The 22,959-nt window shown below is 45.9% G+C and overlaps 1 protein-coding gene across 1 annotated transcript in view; it reads left to right on the forward strand.

Annotated features, from left to right (window-relative positions):
- Window positions 1-17,600: 17,600 nt before the first annotated feature.
- GNG10 (G protein subunit gamma 10) overlaps window positions 17,601-22,959 on the forward strand; it is a 63,606-nt gene continuing 58,247 nt past the window's right edge. Inside the window, exon 1 of the mRNA XM_077250980.1 lies at window positions 17,601-17,753. Coding sequence (XP_077107095.1) covers window positions 17,673-17,753 — 81 coding nt within the window. The 5' untranslated portion in view covers window positions 17,601-17,672. The remainder of the gene's footprint in view (window positions 17,754-22,959) is intronic.

Here is a 22,959-nt window from a genome sequence, read left to right on the forward strand (position 1 = left end):
GGGTGCAGAGTGGCACCTCCACACCGTGAGTCGGTGTGGGGAGTCTTTTTGCTTACTCTGCGTGGTTTTTTGTAGTCTTTTTGTGCTGACCGCATAGTTCTCTTTTCTGTCCTCTGACTATTTTAGTGAAGTCTGGCCTCCTTTGCTAAAACCTGTTTCATTCCTGTGTTTGTGACTTTCCTCTTAACTCACAGTCAATATATGTGGGGGGCTGCCTTTACCTTTGGGGAAGTTCTCTGAGGCAAGGTTAGGATTCTATTTCTATCTTTAGGGGTAGTTAGCTCTTAGGCTGTGAAGAGGCGTCTAGGGAGAGTTAGGTACGCTCCACGGCTATTTCTAGTTTGTGTGATAGGTGTAGGGTTTGCGGTCAGCAGAGTTCCCACTTTCCCAGAGCTTGTTCCGATTACTAGTTTACTTATCAGGTCATTCCGGGTGCTCCTAACCACCAGGTCCATAACAGTACAGCTGGCCAACAAAGTGTTAATGCATCTCAAAAGAGGGATAAGAGAAGTTCTGAACCCATTTTTTTTTTCTTTGAAGTGTGTTTTGTCTCTCTTTTCCCCTTAATCTCTGGGTGGTTCAGGACTCAGGTGTAGATATGGATATTCAAGGTCTGTCCTCTTGTGTGGATCATCTCACTGCAAGAGTACAAAGCATTCAAGATTATGTAGTTCAGAATCCGATGTTAGAGCCTAGAATTCCAATTCCTGATTTGTTTTCTGGGGATAGATCTAAGTTTCTGAATTTCAAAAATAATTGTAAACTGTTTCTTGCTTTGAGACCCCGCTCCTCTGATGACCCCATTCAGCAAGTAAAAATTATTATTTCTTTGTTGCGTGGCGACCCTCAAGACTGGGCATTCTCCCTTGCGCCAGGAGATCCTGCATTGCTTAATGTAGATGCGTTTTTTCTGGCGCTTGGATTGCTTTATGACGAACCGAATTCAGTGGATCAGGCAGAGAAAATCTTGCTGGCTTTGTGTCAGGGTCGGGATGAAGTGGAGATATATTGTCAGAAGTTTAGAAAGTGGTCTGTGCTTACTCAATGGAATGAGTGTGCCCTGGCAGCAATTTTTAGAAAGGGTCTTTCTGAAGCCCTTAAGGATGTTATGGTGGGATTCCCCACGCCTGCTGGTCTGAATGAATCAATGTCCTTGGCCATCCAAATTGATTGGCGTTTGCGCGAGCGCAAAATTGTGCACCATTTGGCGGTGTCCTCTGAGCAGAGGCCTGAGCTTATGCAATGTGATAGAACTTTGACCAGAACTGAACGGCAAGAACACAGACGTCAGAATAGACTGTGTTTTTACTGTGGTGACCCCACTCATGCTATCTCTGATTGTCCTAAGCGCACTAAGCGGTTCGCTAGGTCTGTCACCATTGGTACTGTACAGCCTAAATTTCTTTTGTCTGTTACTCTGATTTGCTCTTTGTCATCCTACTCGGTTATGGCATTTGTGGATTCAGGCGCTGCCCTGAATTTGATGGACTTGGAGTTTGCCAGGCGCTGTGGTTTTTTCTTGGAGCCTTTGCAGTATCCTATTCCATTAAGGGGAATTGATGCCACGCCGTTGGCCAAGAATAAACCTCAGTACTGGACTCAGTTGACCATGTGCATGGCTCCTGCACATCAGGAAGATATTCGCTTTTTGGTGTTGCATAATTTGCATGATGTGGTCGTGTTGGGTTTGCCATGGCTACAGGTTCATAATCCAGTATTGGATTGGAAATCAATGTCTGTGTCTAGTTGGGGTTGTCAAGGGGTACATGGCGATGTTCCATTGGTGTCAATTTCTGCTTACACTCCTTCTGAAGTCCCTGAGTTTCTGTCGGATTACCAGGATGTATTTGATGAGCCCAAATCCAGTGTCCTACCCCCTCATAGGGATTGTGATTGTGCTATAAATTTGATTTCTGGTTGTAAGTTTCCTAAGGGCCGACTTTTCAATTTATCTATGCCAGAGCACGCTGCTATGCGGAGTTATATAAAGGAGTCCTTGGAGAAAGGGCATATTCGCCCGTCTTTATCACCGTTGGGAGCAGGGTTCTTTTTTGTGGCCAAGAAGGATGGTTCTCTGAGACCCTGTATAGATTACCGCCTTCTCAATAAAATCACGGTCAAATTTCAGTACCCTTTGCCTCTGCTGTCTGATTTGTTTGCTCGGATTAAGGGGGCTAGTTGGTTCACCAAGATAGATCTTCGAGGGGCGTATAACCTTGTGCGTATTAAACAGGGCGATGAATGGAAAACAGCATTTAATACGCCCGAGGGCCATTTTGGGTACCTGGTAATGCCATTCGGGCTTTCAAATGCTCCATCTGTGTTTCAGTCCTTTATGCATGACATCTTCCGAAAGTATCTGGATAGATTCATGATTGTATATTTGGATGATATTTTGGTCTTTTCGGATGATTGGGAGTCTCATGTGAAACAGGTCAGAATGGTATTCCAGGTCCTTCGTGCTAATTCCTTGTTTGTGAAGGGGTCCAAATGTCTCTTCGGAGTTCAGAAGGTTTCCTTTTTGGGCTTCATTTTTTCCCCTTCTACTATCGAGATGGACCCTGTTAAAGTTCAGGCCATTTATGATTGGACTCAACCTACATCTGTGAAGAGCCTCCAGAAATTCCTGGGCTTTACTAATTTTTACCGTCGCTTCATCGCTAATTTTTCTAGTGTGGTTAAACCTTTGACTGATTTGACAAAGAAAGGTGCTGATGTGGTGAATTGGTCCTCTGTGGCCGTTGAGGCTTTTCAGGAGCTGAAACGCCATTTTTCTTCGGCCCCTGTGTTGCGTCAGCCAGATGTTTCGCTCCCTTTTCAGGTCGAGGTTGATGCTTCTGAGATTGGAGCAGGGGCTGTTTTGTCTCAAAGAAGTTCTGATGGCTCTGTGATGAAGCCATGTGCCTTCTTTTCTAGAAAGTTTTCGCCTGCTGAGCATAATTATGATGTTGGTAATCGGGAGCTGCTGGCTATGAAGTGGGCATTCGAGGAGTGGCGACATTGGCTTGAGGGAGCCAAGCACCGCGTGGTGGTCTTGACGGATCACAAAAATCTGACTTATCTCGAGTCTGCCAAGCGGTTGAATCCTAGACAGGCTCGATGGTCGCTGTTTTTCTCCCGTTTTGATTTTGTGGTCTCATACCTTCCAGGTTCTAAGAATGTGAAGGCGGATGCCCTTTCTAGGAGTTTTGTGCCTGATTCTCCGGGAGTCCCTGAGCCGTCTGGTATTCTCAAAGAGGGGGTAATTCTGTCTGCCATCTCCCCTGATTTGCGGCGGGTGCTGCAGGAGTTTCAGGCTGATAGACCTGACCGTTGTCCAGCGGAGAAGCTGTTTGTCCCTGATAGATGGACTAACAGAGTTATTTCTGAGGTTCATTGCTCAGTGTTGGCTGGTCATCCTGGGATTTTTGGGACCAGAGATTTGGTGGCTAGGTCCTTTTGGTGGCCTTCCTTGTCACGGGATGTGCGTTCTTTTGTGCAGTCCTGTGGGACTTGTGCTCGGGCTAAGCCCTGCTGTTCTCGTGCCAGTGGGTTGCTTTTGCCCTTGCCAGTCCCGAAAAGGCCTTGGACGCATGTTTCCATGGATTTTATTTCAGATCTTCCTGTCTCTCAAAGCATGTCTGTCATCTGGGTGGTTTGTGATCCCTTTTCTAAGATGGTCCATTTGGTACCCTTGCCTAAATTACCCTCCTCCTCTGATTTGGTGCCATTGTTTTTTCAACATGTGGTTCGTTTGTATGGCATTCCGGAGAACATTGTGTCGGACAGAGGTTCCCAGTTTGTCTCTAGGTTTTGGCGGTCCTTTTGTGCTGAGATGGGCATTGATTTGTCTTTTTCTTCGGCTTTCCATCCTCAAACAAATGGCCAAACCGAACGAACCAACCAGACTTTGGAAACCTATCTGAGATGCTTTGTTTCTGCTGATCAGGATGATTGGGTGACCTTCTTGCCATTGGCTGAGTTCGCCCTTAATAATCGGGCTAGTTCGGCTACTTTGGTTTCGCCTTTTTTCTGCAATTCTGGTTTTCATCCTCGTTTTTCTTCGGGGCAGGTTGAGCCTTCTGACTGTCCTGGTGTGGATTCTGTGGTGGACAGGTTGCAGCAAATTTGGACTCACGTAGTGGACAATCTGACGTCCCAGGAGAAGGCTCAACATTTCGCTAACCGCCGTCGTTGTGTTGGTCCTCGACTTCGTGTTGGGGATTTGGTTTGGTTGTCTTCTCGTTATGTTCCTATGAAGGTTTCTTCTCTTAAGTTTAAGCCTCGTTTCATTGGTCCTTATAAGATTTCTGAAATTCTCAACCCTGTGTCATTTTGTTTGGTCCTTCCAGCTTCTTTTGCCATCCATAATGTGTTCCATAGGTCGTTGTTGCGGAGGTACGTGGCGCCTATGGTTCCCTCCGTTGATCCTCCTGCTCCGGGGTTGGTTGAGGGGGAGTTGGAGTATGTGGTGGAAAAGATTTTGGATTCTCGTATTTCGAGACGGAAGCTTCAGTACCTGGTTAAGTGGAAGGGCTATGGTCAGGAGGATAATTCCTGGGTTGTTGTCTCCAATGTCCACGCTGCCGATTTAGTTCGTGCCTTTCATTTGGCTCGTCCTGATCGGCCTGGGGGCCCTAGTGAGCGTTCGGTGACCCCTCCTCAAGGGGGGGGTACTGTTGTGAATTTTGTTCTCGGACTCCCTCCTGTGGTCATGAATGGTACTTTGATTAGTTCTGCTCTTGGACTCCCTCTGGTGGCTTTGAGCGGAACTGCTGGTCACTGAGGTTGGCTTTGTTAGCTGCTCTCGTTTATTGCTTGCTGGCTTCCCTATTTAACTCCACTCAGATCGTTACTTGATGCCAGCTGTCAATGTTTCAGTATTGGTTCAGATCTCTCTTGGACTTCTCTGAGGACCTGTCTACTCCAGCAGAAGCTAAGTCTTTGCTAGTTCATTTGTTGTTGCTGCTTCCTGAATATATTTCTTAGTGCTGCTAACTTCTAGTCCGGCTTGCTATCATGATGTTCCCTTGCTAGCTGGAAGCTCTGGGGTGCAGAGTGGCACCTCCACACCGTGAGTCGGTGTGGGGAGTCTTTTTGCCTACTCTGCGTGTTTTTTTGTAGTCTTTTTGTGCTGACCGCATAGTTCTCTTTTCTGTCCTCTGACTATTTTAGTGAAGTCTGGCCTCCTTTGCTAAAACCTGTTTCATTCCTGTGTTTGTGACTTTCCTCTTAACTCACAGTCAATATATGTGGGGGGCTGCCTTTACCTTTGGGGAAGTTCTCTGAGGCAAGGTTAGGCTTCTATTTCTATCTTTAGGGGTAGTTAGCTCTTAGGCTGTGAAGAGGCGTCTAAGGAGAGTTAGGTACGCTCCACGGCTATTTCTAGTTTGTGTGATAGGTGTAGGGTTTGCGGTCAGCAGAGTTCCCACTTTCCCAGAGCTTGTTCCGATTACTAGTTTACTCATCAGGTCATTCTGGGTGCTCCTAACCACCAGGTCCATAACAATACCCCCCCAAAGGTGTTGGCTATGCATTTGGTTTTGCCTTCCATTGGATTCAATGGGGTTTTGATATGTTTGGCGAACATCGAGACGTTCAACACTCTGAACTGAACCTTGAAAGGTTCGCTCATCTATAGTCCTGAGTTGTCTCAGCTGTTCTGAGTTTGCCTCTCCCCTCTGGTATAAATGCTCACCTATTAGCTTGAATAGTTGCCAGTGATACCTTGCTGTACCCTGGAGTTTGGGAGCTGTGAGCTGTGGAATGAGAAGCCGTTTCAGAGTCACCTCTGGTATTACTGTTTGTAAGATTGTTGTCATGGTTCCACCCTCAGTGTGTCTGGGATGCAGTTACTGACAGCTCAACCGTTTAAGTCTGGTGCAGGGGTGTGCTGAGCTGTCAGTGTGTTAATTGACAGTTTGGCTGTCCAATCTGAGACTGGGAGGTGCTGGTTGTGTCCAGGTGTTCATTGTGCCAGGTAATTGCCAGGATACTTATCTGGGCTGTTAGTCCCAGACCTCTGCCAGATATACATTCAGCTGCTGTTTGGTTTGTTTCTCTGTGCCTTGCGTTCTTTCATTGCCTGACTTTGGACCTTGTTCTGACCATACGTCTGTTTAGCCCCTTCTGCTCTGATCTGCTATCCTTCTGGTATTCTGACCTCAGAACATTACCTAACTACACCTTGTCTCTTCCTTCTCTTTATGATGTATTCTACTGGCTTTTGACCTTTGACTTCTTGACTATCCCATCTCATGGCTTGGCCATGAGATGTGACTCCATGTCACATTACGTTTCGCCAATATGATTTTCTTTTTCGCCAGTATGGAGCATGTGCACACGCTCTGTGATCAGGTGGCGAATTTGATGCAAATGACTCAGGATTAGTGTTGAGCGATACCGTCCGATACTTGAAAGTATCGGTATCGGAAAGTATCAGCCAATACCGGCAAAGTATCGGATCTAATCCGATACCGATACCCGATACCAATACAAGTCAATGGGACTCAAGTATCGGACGGTATTCCTGATGGTTCCCAGGGTCTGAAGGAGAGGAAACTCTCCTTCAGGCCCTGGGATCCATATTAATGTGTAAAATAAAGAATTAAAATAAAAAATATTGCTATACTCACCTCTCCGACGCAGCCTGGACCTCACCGAGGGAACCGGCAGCGTTGTTTGCTTAAAATGCGCGCGTTTCCTGCCTCCCGCGACGTCACGGCTTCTGATTGGTCGCGTGCCGCCCATGTGGCCGCGACGCGACCAATCACAGCAAGTCGTGACGTAATTTTGAGGTCCTGGAAGCCTAATTCTAGGCATTCAGGATTTTAAAATTACGTTCCGGCTTGTGATTGGTCGCGTCGCGGTCACATGGGCGACGCGACCAATCACAAGCCGTGACGTCACGGGAGGCAGGACACGCGCGCATTTTAAAATTACGTCACGGCTTGTGATTGGTTGCGTGCCGCCCATGTGGCCGCGACGCGACCAATCACAGCAAGCCGTGACGTAATTTCAGGTCCTGAATGCAGAAATAGGCATTCAGGACCTGAAATTACGTCACGGCTTGCTGTGATTGGTCGCGTCGCGGCCACATGGGCGGCACGCAACCAATCACAAGCCGTGACGTAATTTTAAAATGCGCGCGTGTCCTGCCTCCCGTGACGTCACGGCTTGTGATTGGTCGCGTCGCCCATGTGACCGCAACGCGACCAATCACAAGCCGGAACATAATTTTAAAATCCTGAATGCCTAGAATTAAGCTTCCAGGACCTCAAAATTTCGTCACGGCTTGCTGTGATTGGTCGCGTCGCGGCCACATGGGCGGCACGCGACCAATCAGAAGCCGTGACGTCGCGGGAGGCAGGAAACGCGCGCATTTTAAGCAAACAACGCTGCCGGTTCCCTCGGTGAGGTCCAGGCTGCGTCGGAGAGGTGAGTATAGCAATATTTTTTATTTTAATTCTTTATTTTACACATTAATGTTGTATTTTACACATTAATGTTGTTTCGATACCGATACCCGATACCACAAAAGTATCGGATCTCGGTATCGGAATTCCGATACCCGCAAGTATCGGCCGATACCCGATACTTGCGGTATCGGAATGCTCAACACTACTCAGGATCTGGCCAATTAATTCCCAGAGTATGGAGTCTTCACAACGTCAGTTGCAGGGTCAGATAATTAATTTAATGAAGACCTCCTATAGGCCTCAACTGCCGGTAGTGGCTGTGACGTCATTGCTCTCTGACGTACAGTTAGTCTCTCGTGAACCTGTAATGGGCCTTTCTGATACATTTTCAGGAGAGAAAGACCAGTTTAGGGTATTCAAGTAGAGCTGTACATTATTTTTACCCTGTGTCCCAGTCTTTAGGGGAGAAGTTCCAACAGTTTGGAATAATCATGTCCCTACTGCAAAGGAGTCCACTGACCTGGGCAAGTCCCCAAGCGGTTTTCTGTTGGTCTTTTTTGACAATTTAGTTCTGAGATATGATGTTTACCCGACAGGATCCAGGTCGCTGAGACTAAGATCATGAATCTGGCATTGATAGGTCAAAGAGCTGAAGACTACTATACTGAACTAAGGCAGTGGTCCACTGAAGTTCTGTGGAATGATGCAGCTTTCAGGTGTCAGTGTGAGCAGGTTGCGGGATGCAGTAACAGACAGGAGACAGAGCAAGAGTTCACATAATTTTACTTGAACAGGGGTATACTCCACGCAGGGAGGAGAAAGGATAAAACTGGGGTTTAACAGTTGGTATACGGGATGGGGCAAAGTATGTAATAGAGAAAACAACAGTTCTCCAGGGTTAACTTATCAGTCCGACGGCTTCTTGACTAAAGAGCCCTCAGTGGGTACAGTGGCGCCAACACGATCAGCACGGAGAAGATCCAGTGTCGTCCTGTGGGCGTCCTTGAGTTGAATCCCGACAGCAGCGGCTTGTCCTCGGCGTCGTTAACGAGTTCCTTGGTCCAGGATTTGTTGTGCGGGGTGCAGTACAGTCCACAACTCTAACGGAGCCCGGTGTGGCTCACAGATGTACACCGGGGAGTAAGAGCACAGTTCACAATGATTCACCTGCTCCTTCCTGAGCGGTGCACACGCGTCACTCACGGGTCCATAGTGTCTGGCACCTCTCGTCGAATGAGCCAGCGGGCACACAGCAAGATACTGGTCACAGTCTTTGTGAGTTACCGCAGGGAAGCACGAGCGTGGGCCTGCACTATTCCGGTGCTCAGGAGTCGGAGCGCTCACTTCTCCCTGCCACGCGCTGCTTCTTCCCGCCAAATCTGTCTGCGTACGCGCGCACGTCAGGCTTCCCCCTAGTAGCCATGCCCACTGCTCTGTAGTGCAAAGGTCGATCAGGGTCTCTGAGCTTTCCCCCAAACAACAGAGGAGACAGCCCTGACCGTTCCGGACCCGGCACAAGAGAGGTACCCCGGGATCGGTTCTTCTTCTTACATCAGTTCCACAAAGACCTTTCCGAAACCCTTAAGGATGCTCTGGTCCTTCATAGCGTCCCTTGTACTCTGGTGGAGGCCATGACCCAGGCCATACATATGGATCGCAGAATCTTTGAGACATGGTAAACAGCAGGCTGCCCATTATACTTCCCCAGAACAGATTCATTAATCTGAGGTAAAGCCATCGGAAGCTAAAGTTGCCAGTCTTTGTGTTGTGGAGAAAAAGCATGGACAGGATCTCAGGCTCTGTCTGTACTGTGGTCTCTCTGGGCATTTTCTCAAGAATTTTCCAACTTGTCCTCAGGATAGCAAACCGTTGGGAGAATGTCTGAGTCTGGGTGACGGCCGAAGAGGTCACCCTGTCTGCCAGTAAAGTACTGATAAATATGATGTTATCCTTCGAGAACCAGGTGTGATCAGCATTGGTGTTCATTGACTGTGGGTCTGCTGCTAACTTTATTGATTCGGGGCTGCTTCTGAAGTTAGGGTACCGTTACACAAAACGATTTACCAATGATCACGACCAGCGATACGACCTGGCCGTGATCGTTGGTAAGTCGTTGTGTGGTCGCTGGAGAGCTGTCACACAGACAGCGACCAGCGACCAACGATGCCGAAGTCCCCGGGTAACCAGGGTAAACATCGGGTTACTAAGTGCAGGGCCGCGCTTAGTAACCCGATGTTTACCCTGGTTACCAGCGTAAACGTAAAATAAAAAAACACATACTCACATTCCGGTGCCTGCGTCCGCTTCCCTGCACTCCTCCTGCATCCTGTGTATGTGCCGGCCAAAGCAGAGCGGTGACGTCACCGCTGTGCTCTGCTTTCACTTTACGGCCGGCGCTCACAGTCAGTGCAGGGAAGCAGACGGCCAGGGACCTGACGGACACCGGAATGTAAGTATGTACTGTTTTTTTTTTTTTACATTTACGATGGTAACCAGGGTAAACATCGGGTTACTAAGCGCGGCCCTGCGCTTAGTAACCCGATGTTTACCCTGGTTACAAGCAAATGCATCGCTGGATCGGTGTCACACACACCGATGCAGCGATGACAGCGGGAGATCCAGCGATAAATAAAGTTTCAAACGATCTGCTACGACGTACGATTCTCAGCGGGGTCCCTGATCGCAGCTGCGTGTCAGACACAGCGATATCGTATGGATATCGCTGGAACGTCACGGATCGTGCCGTCGTAGCGATCAAAGTGCCAATGTGAGACGGTACCCTTAGGGTTAGGGACAGTTAGTTTAGAAAGACCTATTTAAATCTTTGCCCTTGACAAGACACTGTTAACATTGAATTTGGTCAAGAGGTAAATTGTGGATTTCACACTCGAACTGGGAGCAATCCACTCTGAATCCATCTCCTTTGTGGATTCTATGTTGGATAATTTACCATCTGGGTTGGTACTGGGGCTTCCATGGTTGCAGATTCACAATACTGTTATTAATTGGTGGCAGAATGAGATTGTTAAATGGAGCCCCATTTGTTGCAAGAAATGCCTAAAAACTGTACAAATATGCTCTGAAGGGTCTGCTGGAGTATATAAAGGACTTCAGGGATGTGTTCTCGGAAAAAGAGGTGGAAATACTACCTCCCCATCATCCTTATGATTGTGCTATTGATCTTATTCCTAGCGCCAATTTACCTAAAGATCGCTGTTACAATTTGTCGGGGCCTGAACGGACCACTATGAAAGAATATGTTAACAAAAGTCTACAGAAGGGTCATATCTGTGCGGCACCCCAGGGTCCTGGTCGTCGCAGTGGTATTGCTTTCCTCGTGGGGAGAGTGATATTACGTTTGGAGGCAAAGAAGGATAACTGCATCCAGGTATCACAAACATGCAACACATTTTACACTCCAGGCCGCCAGGGGGAGCTTCTTCTCCTATTTATTAGGTCACTCCCCACATAGGTAAAACTGGTCGCCTGTAGGGAAAGTTAGTTAGTTGCTGGCTGAGCTCAGCTCAGTTAGTTGGTCCCTGACAGGGGTGGGATCCTGTCAGTGAACAAAGGAGAAAGGACACGGAGCTGTGCATGCCCTCAGAGCTGCAGCACCTAGGAAGAGATATTCAGAAAGCAGAACTGTATTGCAGTGAGCGTGCAAGGAAGTCGAAGCAAAGGAGAGGATACCAGAAGGGGACCAGCCCTGCACAGGCTGCTTCCTTCTGAGGCGCAGAATCTCGGTAGCCGGCACACCGAGGGAGTAAGGGCCTTTATGCTTTACTTCAGAGACCGACAGGACAGCTAATTGCAGGTTACCTGTCCGCACCTACACCCAGGAGGCACGGTGGCACCCCTCAGAGGCTGGGGCATGCTAGTGTCCATACAAACAGCCTCAAGCCACCAGTAATACGGGTATTGTCCTATCCTATACGGGGGACAGAGAGAGAGACACCACATCTGTGAGACCCTTATGTGAAGCCATAGGCAGTAAGGGACTTCACCACTACAGCGCAAGGGAAGGCTATTGATTTCCACCTGGACAAGGGGACTCTGAACTTGCCTCCAAATTGGCCGGACTCTGCCTGCCCTGTGGTCTTATGAGAAGCTTAGCAGTAAGGGACTACAACACCACGGCGCTAGAGGAAGGCTACTGATTTCTACCTGGACTAGGAGACTCTGGACTTGCCTCCAAACCGGCCGGACTCTGCCTGCCCTGTGATCTGGTGCCCTGGACTGTGGCTGCTGAAGTCTTCAGTAAAGGTAAAGAGACTGCAACCTTGTGTCCTCGTTCTTCTCTGCGCCTCTCACCATCCACCATCTACACATCGGGAACCCCTGGGGACATGCAGCGCCCCAGAGTCCTGGTTGCTGCAGTAATGTTATTCTTCCACCAGGGGGAGTGATATTACGTCTGAAGGTCATAAAGGAGTCCATCTTTCCAGGTATCACAGCATCACACCACACTTCACACTCCAATCCACCAGGGGGTGCCATGCTCCTATCTAGTAGGGCACTCCTCACAGAAGGGTAAAACTGGTGGTTTGGATAGAAAGTTAGGGAGAAGCAGGCTGGGCTTCGCCCAGGTAACATCTAGTCAGTGAGAAGCTGACTGGGCTCGGCCCAGGCAACACCTGTCAGGCAGACTGGGGGAAAGGAGGAACATCTGAGCTGCAGACAGAGGGTCCCTGTCAGGGGTGGGATCCTGACAGAGGCCTAGCACGAGACAGAAAGACACAGAGCTGCGCCTGCCCCACGTGCGGCAGCATCCTAAGAAAGGACACGAAGAGAAGTGTACTGTAGAGAGTGAGAAACGAAGTCACAGCACAAGGAGAAAACACTGGGAGGAGTTCTGCCCCGAGACAGGCAGCCTCCTTCTGAGGCGCGTAGCCGGTGGCCGGAACAACGAGGGAACACCGAGGGAGTAATTGACTCTACGCATTACTTCAGAAACCGGCAGGGCAGTCAATTCCAAGTTGGCTGCCCGACCTTAATACCTAAGAAGACACGGTGGCAAATTGTGGGGTTCGGGGCGTCTCTAGGGTCCCTATAAACAAGCCTCAGGCCATCCCAGTCATACGGGTTTGTCCTATCATACCATCTGGGGGACAGAGAGAAAGAACATCAGAAACATCCACGAAAGTTGTGAGGGCTATCCCGTGGTGCTCAGCAGGGAAGTACTACAACACACAGGCGCTAGTAGGAAGGCTACTGATTTCCACCTGGATAAGGGGACTCTGGATTTGCCTTCAGATCGACTGGACTCTGCCTACCCTGTGGTCTGCACCCTGGACTGTGGATGTTGAAGCTTCCAGTAAAAGGTAAAGAGACTGCAATCTTGTGTCCTCGTTATTCCCTGCGCCTCACATGGTCCACCATTACTATCCACACATCTGGGAAGCCCTGGGGACAAACTTCACCTGTGGGAAGGTATACCATCTAGCTGCCACTCCATCACCCCAGCGGACCCCTAGCAGCGTTGGTCACCCTGACCGAATACCACAGGTGGCGTCACGAACACCGTACAAACTACACCTTTAATTGGACACCCCTCAAAGGGCCACGGACATTCCCCGAACTGAGAAGGACCCAGTACCGAGCACCCCATTGCCCTTAACGTGGGGGCGCTCCAAATCTTGGCGTCACGAACAGGATGTACTTAAGCCTGAAAAATCGGGTCATGTGTGCCTAAGAATTGTACCAGAACTGTATTGCTGTAAAATAACTGCTTTGCTTCACAGACCTGAAGAAAAACCCGTTGGTGCGGCAGAATTCCAGGTCAGGATTACACGTTTTGTAGCCGACCCAAGACCAACGTTCGGGGGTTCGTTACGGGTCCCTCATATTGCATCATGTCATGTTGCCTTAAGTGAACTTGGAAATTAATGATGTGATTATTTGCGCTACCTCTGAAAAGACTTGAGATTTCCTCTTAAAGGGAATGTTTAAAAGTGATAATGTTGCTTTAAGAAGTTAGATAGCAATAATGTTTTACATAGTGATAGTATGTAGTTAGAAAGCTAGTGATAAGAAATGTCTGATAAATGTTGAGATGTACTTTGAATAAAATTGAGGACAAAGGAAGTTGGAAGAAAGATACAGTATAGCCTGTAGTGGAGGTGAAACCTGTTCTGCACTTCAATAAAGTGAACCCGTAGGGGTTAGCGAGTCCTCCTGAGAACCATAGATAGATGGTTAATAGACTTTGCACTTAGATAAGAAAATGTTAATTTATTGTTGTGAGATAGCCCTTAGTAGATAATAAATAGAATACCTGTATGGGTAATTGCATTTCATAGATAGATAATAACTGTTTCCCATTTGCCTTATGCACAATGTAAATATGTATTTGTTTGTAACGTTCAAGTGTCCTCACCTCCCATAAAGGGAAGCATTGTTATATTTACTTGTTTACAGCATTCCAAAAATTTATATGTCTTTTTGCTGATGTATTGTTGTTTTCTTTTCCCAGCCCGGGAGTGCTGGACTTAACGGGGGGGTTGGGGTGCAGCGCCCCAGAGTCCTGGTTGCTGCAGTAATGTTATTCCTCCACCAGGGGGAGTGATATTACGTCTGAAGGTAATAAAGGAGTCCATCTTTCCAGGTATCACAGCATCACACCACACTTCACACTCCAATCCACCAGTGACCTATAATATCACATACAAGAAACAAATACAGCTACACCATGGCTAGACCACATATTACCACCACATAGTGACCAAATACTACAATACTGATTATTAATAGAAAAAAACCCACAATACTAATATCACCATAAGTCCCATGATACACCAGAGATCTATACTTAGTGTGCAGTGTCCATGTACAGGTAGTACAGTGCCATTATACACAGGAGCTCTGTATACAGTGTCAGTGTACAGGTAATACAGTGATCACTGGTTACACTATACACAGGAACTCTGTATATAGTGTCAGTGTAGCGGTAATACAGTGATCACTGGTTACATTGTACACAGGAACGCTGTATATAGTGTATAGTGTACAGATAATACAGTGATCAACGGTGACATTGTACACAGGAGCTCTGTATACTGTGTCAATGTACAGGTAATGCAGTGATCAGGGACATTATACACAGGAGCTCTGTATACAGCGTCAGTGTACATGTAAGGCCTCTTTCACACTTCCGTCTTTTCAGATCCGTTGCAATGCGTCATTTTGGGAAAAAAACGGATCCTGCAAATGTGCCCACAGGATCCGTTTTTTTCCCATAGACTTGTATTAGCGACGGATCGCGACGGATAGCCACACGTCGCATCCGTCGTGGGACGGATCCATCATGTTTTGGCGGACCGTCGTCTGGAAAAAACGTTCAATGTAACGTTTTTTGTCTGCGTCGGGAAAACGTGTCGCGACGGATCCTGCGGAATACGTCGTGGACGCAGGATCCGTCGTGACACGTCGTATGACGGAATCCAGCGCTGGAATCCGTTTTTTTACACTGAGCATGCTGATAATCAGGAATTTGTAGCCAATTGGCCAGACAGGCCCCAAATCTATATAAACCTGGCCTGGGGCGTCACCCCCAAATGTGCCAGCAAGACTCCTGCCAGCCTGAAGACAGCCAGCCAGTCAATATATTGGTTTCCCTATTTTCCAGTAGCCAATCACATTTGGGAGACTCCCATTTTTAGGCATGGAAAACGAATCCGTCAAAAAAACGGATGAAACGGATGGTAAAAACGGATGCAACGGATCCAGTTTTTTGACGGAACTGTCTAGCGGATCAGTCGAAATACTGTATGCGTTGCATCCGTTTTTCACTTTTTTATGACACATCCGTCGATGCGTTGCACCGACGCATTGTGACGGATTAAAAAAAAACGAAGTGTGAAAGTAGCCTAATACAGTGATCAGGAACATTATACACAGGAGCTCTGTATACAGTGTCAGTGTACAGATCATTGGTTACCTTGTACACAGGAACTCCGTATATAGTGTCAGTGTACAGGTAATACAGTGATCACTGGTGACATTGTACACAAGACCCCTGTATAACGTATACGATGTATAGTGTATACAATGTATAGTGTCAGTGTACAGGTAACACATCGACTCACCAGTGACGTCTCTAGGTGAAGTCCTTCATCTTTACTTTTCATCTTCATCCAGCACAAACCGCCATCACTTCTTCCAGCCACTTCTTCTGCAGGAAATAACACAGTTCTCTAGTGCACTGCTTGGAGAGCACATTACTTAATTTTTTCCCAACGTCTACACTACACCAGATGATGGGGAAAAAGCAACAATGTTGCTCTGCACAGTAACAGGACCCCTACATGGAAAACAGTATCCTCAAAAAATAAAATACATGACTGCAGTAATAATATCCCTTAATTCGCCCCTAGGGTAATAATTTCCCCCATCCTGGCCCCCTTGTGTCTCATTCCTGGCTCAATCCATATGTTCTCCCATCCTGCCCTCATGAGTATCCATTCTCCCCATGTGTCTCCCCATCCTGCCCCATGTGTCTCCCCATCCCGTCCCATCTGTCTCCCCATCCCGTCCCATCTGTCTCCCCATCCCGTCCCATCTGTCTCCCTATCTCGTCCCATCTGTCTCCCCATGCCGTCCCATCTGTCTCCTCATCCCGTCCAATCTGACTCCCCATCTGTCTCCATCACTCCCCATCTGTCTCCATCCTGTCCCATCTTTCTCCATCCTGCCCCATGATCTGGTTCCATCCTGCGTTGGACCACGGCCAGACAAGAAGAAAGTGTTTTTGTTTTGTTTTTTATAATTTTTATTGAAAGCGGCAAGCCACAATATGTTTGGGAGGCAGTATGGAGCCACATGGGACATGTGTCTCCATCCTGCCCCATTTGTCTCCATCCTGCCCAATGATCCTGCACCATGTGTCTCCATCCTGCACCATGTTACATGGTTCAGGATCATGAGGCAGGAAGGAGACAGATGAGGCAGGATGGAGACACATGTCCCATGTGGCTCCATACTGCCTCCCAAACATATTGTGGCTTGCCGCTTTCAATAAAAATTATAAAAAACAAAACAAAAACACTTACTCCATACCTGGCCATGGTCCAGCCCTGACGTCCACCCCAGGTATTTCAAGCGTGTACTCGCCAGTGAATGACAATGACGTCATACGCCGGCGACGTGCATGCTGATATCAGCTGCCAGCCTCCTATTAGCTGGCGGCTTTTAACTATTGGCATGCGGGCCACACGGCAATAGAATTTAAGGCCACATTCACATGTTCAGTATTTGGTCAGTATTTTACATCAGTATATGTAGCCAAAACCAGGAGTGGGACAGTGAGAGAAAAAGTATATACAGAAGTGGTGACATGTTTCTATTTATCAACCACTCCTGTGGGTGACCAAATACAGAGCGTGTGCTTGAGGCCTAACTGAACTTGCATCTCGGACGCAGGTTCAGTTACTGCATCAGCAGAATCCTGCCGCTGGGGCCTGGTGAGCAGAAGATACGGGGCCCAATATGGGCCCCCTCTGCTCAGCGGGCCCCATAAGCCAGTCAGGGCAATAATACCCTGATGGCGGCCCTGCATATACCATATAGTAATTTTGTTTATTTTGCCTATTTTGTGATGTGTGTACCCTTGTACATTGCATTGCATTTATTATTCGTGTACTGTGACACCACTACATGTATTAGCTATGTACTGTGACATGGCGTTATCCCTACACTCTTTCATATTGTTCCTGCACTTTGTCATCACTGTATTTATAATCTCTAGTGTGACATTTTATTTATTAGTCATACATTGTGACATCACTGTTTTCATTATCCCTGATCGGCACTGACTTCAGTACATTTATTAACTCTTTTATATCAATTTGTTTCTCTTCCATCCCCATTATGTGACATCACTGCATATATTTTCCTTGTACTGCGCCATTACTGTGGTTTTGTAGTGGCGGACTATGCTCTGTCCAAGTTCTTTGACAGAACTCAAAATACAAAAAAAACACTGAAAGATGTGAAGGAGGCCAAACATATATGAGCTAATACTAGCAGTAGAAATATTTGCAAAATTGATTCTTGAAATCTGACTTTTCTGTTTAGGTTGACATCGTACAAATGTTATATTCTATTACTGCCACTAGGGGGCGCCATAATCCCTATTTATTCTCCTGTTTGGAGAATTGCTGTTCAGCTCTGGGTGCTAGTGACTGTGAGTTTAGCTACTTGTGAGATCATTTCCTGCCCTGAGATCAGAGAAGTATCTGGAGAAGTAGCAGATAGAACTCTTCTCTCTCCTGGGTAGACATGTCTTCTAACTCTAGCCTGAGCACCATGCAAAGACTGGTGGAGCAGCTGAAGCTGGAAGCCAGTGTGGAGAGGATCAAGGTAATGATTGTGCTACTTGGAGCTTTTACTGTTCTGATCTGGGGTATTTGGGATTTATTGGCAGCATCTCACACCAAGAAGGATTTACTCTCAGTAGGGTTGTGCAGTGACATGACTTATCAGTCTGCCAGATACAATGTCAGGACTGCTGAATTCCCCTTTTTTTCTGCAAGATGCTAAGTGCAGTGATGACCACGCCAACGTAGAGCAAAACTTAACCCAGTGTGAGAATGCCAGCAACTAAGGGAACTAGGAGAGGGGATGGTCATCCTTCACCTCTCCACCACTGGAGAGCTTAGTTTAATGTCATGTTTTGGCCAAACATTATGGCATGGTATTATGAGCAATGTTCTTACAGTGCTAGTGTGTTAGGAAAAATCCAAACCTATTGAAGAAGTAAAAAAAACAGGTTAACGACTATCTATAGTTCTCCCAAATTTGTGATTATCGTTGAAAAATATTTTTCAGCAACGTGTTATGCTCATGAGTCTCTCCATTATGTGTGTCCATTTCTTCATTATTTATAAATCACCCACAGTCCCACTTCCTGGAAAGTAAATGTGAAAGATTTTAATGGATTTTCTGATTTCCTCCGTTTTCTACCCAACAGTATACAATTTTAATAGGGTTTGTGAAAGGAATTTTAATGGTCAGGGAAAATCAAGCATTGGAACGGGATGGATTACAATTTTTTTTAAAAAAAAGCAGAATGTATACAGAATATATGTAATTAGCGTATGTTCCACCATGTAGTGTCCTTATAAGAACAGATTAAATAAAAATACATGAGGGCACATACATTCATATATTGGTAGGTATGTCTGCCCTTCTCTCTTTGATTTCCTCTATAAGGCTGGCGTCACACACCACGTATAAAAAAAGGTCAGTTTTTCACGGCCGAGAGTCGCAGAAATGTTCCCCAACAGTGATCCGTATGTCATCCGTGTGCAATGCGAGGATGCGATTTTTTTTCTCATTACAGTATGGCGAGATATATCTTTATATTTCATACAGGGCTAGATAGCAGAATAGCCTATAATTCAATTGTCAGCATCTGTAAAATCATTACAGAACTTGACAGGATATGAGACATGGTTTACATACAGTAAACCATTGCATATGCATTAGATTTTGATATGTCCCTGACTAATAATGCTATAAGTGTGTGTGTGTAAAATTTGGGAACTGTAGGTGTTAAATTAAAGGATTAATTCACGGGAAAAACTGGCGTGGGCTTCAGCACAATTTTCTCCACCAGAGTGGGAAAGCCAGTGACTGAGGGCAGATATTAATAGCCCAGACAGGGATCATGGTTATAGGACCCCCCCGGCTAAAAACATCTGCCCCCATCCACCCCAGAAAAGGCACATCTTACATCTTATTCTGGCACTTAGCCTCTCTCTTCCCATTGCCCTGTAGTGGTGGGATATGGGGTAATAAGGGGCTGATGTCAACTTGCTATTGTAAGGTGACATTGAGCTTGGTTAATAATGGAGAGGTGTCAATAAGACACCTATCCCTTATTAGTCCAATAGTATGAAAGGGTTAAAAACACACACACACACACACACACACACACACACACACACACACACACACACGCACACACTAAAGTATTTTAACCCCTTAGTGACAGAGCCAATTTGGTACTTAATGACCGAGCCAATTTTTACAATTCTGACCAGTGTCACTTTATGAGGTTATAACTCTGGAACGCTTTATCGGATCCCGCTGATTCTGAGATTGTTTTTTCGTGACATGTTGTACTTCAAGTTAGTGGTAACATTTCTTCGATATTACTTGCGATTATTTATGAAAAAAATGGAAATATGGCGAAAATTGTTAAAATTTTGCAATTTTCAAACTTTGTATTTTTATGCCCTTAAATCAGAGAGATATGTCACAAAAAATAGTTAATAAATAACATTTCCCACATGTCTACTTTACATCAGCACAATTTTGGAAACAATTTTTTTTTTGTTAGGGAGTTATAAGGGTTAAAAGTTGACCAGCAATTTCTCATTTTTACAACACCATGTTTTTTTTAGGGACCACATCACCTTTGAAGTGATTTTGAGGGGTCTATATGATAGAAAATAACCAAGTGTGACACCATTCTAAAAACTGCACCCCTCAAGCTGCTCAAAACCACATTCAAGAAGTTTATTAACCCTTTACGTACTTCACAGGAACTAAAACAATGTGGAAGAAAAAAATGAACATTTAACTTTTTTTTGCAAACATTTTACTTCAGAACCATTTTTTTTAATTTTCACAAGTGTAAAAACAGAAATTTAACCACAAATTTTGTTGTGCAATTTTTCCTGAGTACGCCGATACCCCATATGTGGAGGTAAACCACTGTTTGGGCGCACCGCAGAGCTTGGAAGTGAAGGAGCACCGTTTGACTGTTTCAATGCAGAATTGGCTGGAATTGAGATCGGACGCCATGTCGCGTTTGGAGAGCCCCTAATGTGCCTAAACAGTGGAAACCCCCCACAAGTGACACCATTTTGGAAACTAGACCCCCCAAGGAACTTATCTAGATGTGTGGTGAGCACTTTGAACCCCCAAGTGCTTCACAGAAGTTTATAACGTAGAGCCGTGAAAATAAAAAATCGCATTTGTTTTCACAAAAATGATTTTTTCGCCCACAAATTCTTATTTTCACAAGGGTAACAGGAGAAATTAGACCACAAAAGTTGTTGTGCAATTTCTCCTGAGTACGTCGATACCCCACATGTGGAGGTAAACCACTGTTTGGGCGCACCGCAGAGCTTGGAAGTGAAGGAGCACCGTTTGACTTTTTCAATGCAGAATTGGCTGGAATTGAGATCGGATGCCATGTCGCGTTTGGAGAGTCCCTGATGTGCCTAAACAGTGGAAACCCCCCACAAGTGATACCATTTTGGAAACTAGACCCCTTAAGGAACTTATCTAGATGTGTGGTGAGCACTTTGAACCCCCAAGTGCTTCACAGAAGTTTATAACGTAGAGCCGTGAAAATAAAAAATCTCATTTTTTCTACAAAAATGATCTTTTTGCCCCCAAATTTTTATTTTCACAAGGGTAACAGGAGAAATTAGACCACAAAAGTTGTTGTGCAATTTCTCCTGAGTACGTCGATACCCCATATATGGGGGTAAACCACTGTTTGGGCGCACCGCAGAGCTTGGAAGAGAAGGAGTGTCGTTTTACTTTTTCAATGTAGAATTGGCTGGAATTGAGATCGGACGCCATGTCACGTTTGGAGAGCCGCTGATGTGCCTAAACAGTGGAGACCCCCCACATATGACACCATTTTGGAAACTAGACCCCTTAAGGAACTTATCTAGATGTGTGGTGAGCACTTTAAACCCCCAGGTGCTTCACAGAAGTTTATAACGTAGAGCCGTGAAAATAAAAAAATCGCATTTTTTCTACAAAAATGATCTTTTTGCCTCCAAATTTTTATTTTACCAAGGGAAACAGGAGAAAATGGACCCCAGAAGTTGTTGTACAATTTGTCTTGAGTACGCCGACACCCCATATGTGGGGGTAAACCACTGTTTGGGCGCATGGCTGAGCTCGGAAGCAAAGGAGCGCCATTTGACTTTTCAATGCAAAATTGACTGGAATTGAGATCGGACGCCATGTCGCGTTTGGAGAGCCCCTGATGTGCCTAAACAGTAGAAACCCCCCAAAAGTGACCCCATTTTGAAAACTAGACCCCCCAAGGAACTTATCTAGATGTGTAGTGAGAACTTTGAATGCCCAAGTGCATCACAGAAGTTTATAATGCAGAGTCGTGAAAATAAAAAATATATATTTTTTAACAATAAAGATTTTTTAGCCCCCAAGTTTTTATTTTCACAAGGGTAACAAGAGAAATTGGACCCCAATAGTTGTTGTCCAATTTGTCCTGAGTATGCTGGTACCCCATATGTGGGGGTAAACCACTGTTTGGGCGCACGGCAGAGCTCGGCAGGGAAGGAGCGCCATTTTGGAATGCAGACTTTGATAGAATTGTCTGCAGGCGTTATGTTGCGTTTGCAGACCCCTAATGTACCTAAACAGTAGAAACCCCCAACAAGTGACCCCATTTTGGAAAATAGACCCCCCAAGGAACTTATCTAGATATGTGGTGAGAACTTTGAATGCCCAAGTGCTTCACAGAAGTTTATAATGCAGAGTAGTGAAAATAAAAAATATTTTTTTTCCCACAAAAAAGATTTTTTTAGCCCCCAAATTTTTATTTTCACAAGGGTAACAAGAGAAATTGGACCCCAAAAGTTGTTGTCCAATTTGTCCTGAGTATGCTGGTACCCCATATGTGGGGGTAAACCACTGTTTGGGCGCACGGCAGAGCTCGGAAGGGAAGGAGCGCCATTTTGGAATGCAGACTTTGATAGAATTGTCTGCAGGCGTTATGTTGCGTTTGCAGACCCCTAATGTACCTAAACAGTAGAAACCCCCAACAAGTGACCCCATTTTGGAAAATAGACCCCCAAGGAACTTATCTAGATATGTGGTGAGAACTTTGAATGCCCAAGTGCTTCACAAAAGTTTATAATGCAGAGTAGTGAAAATAAAAAATATTTTTTTCCCACAAAAAAGATTTTTTTTAGCCCCCAAATTTTTATTTTCACAAGGGTAACAAGAGAAATTGGACCCCAATAGTTGTTGTCCAATTTGTCCTGAGTATGCTGGTACCCCATATGTGGGGGTAAACCACTGTTTGGGCGCACGGCAGAGCTCGGAAGGGAAGGAGCGCCATTTTGGAATGCAGACTTTGATAGAATTGTCTGCGGGCATTATGTTGCGTTTGCAGACCCCTAATGTACCTAAACAGTAGAAACCCCCAACAAGTGACCCCATTTTGGAAAATAGACCCCCCAAGGAACTTATCTAGATATGTGGTGAGAACTTTGAATGCCCAAGTGCTTCACAGAAGTTTATAATGCAGAGTAGTGAAAATAAAAAATATTTTTTTTCCCACAAAAAAGATTTTTTTAGCCTCCAAATTTTTATTTTCACAAAGGTAACGAGAAATTGGATGCCAATATTTGTTCTCCAATTTGTCCTGAGTATTCTGGTACCCCATATGTGGGGGTAAACCACTGTTTTGGCACACGGCAGAGCTCGGAAGAGAAGGAGCGCCATTTTGGAATTCAGACTTTGATAGAATTGTCTGTGGGTGTTATGTTGCGTTTGCAGAGCCCCTGAT

The sequence above is a fragment of the Ranitomeya variabilis genome, chromosome 1 (genome assembly GCF_051348905.1).
Source record: "Ranitomeya variabilis isolate aRanVar5 chromosome 1, aRanVar5.hap1, whole genome shotgun sequence".
Classification (NCBI taxonomy): domain Eukaryota; kingdom Metazoa; phylum Chordata; class Amphibia; order Anura; family Dendrobatidae; genus Ranitomeya; species Ranitomeya variabilis.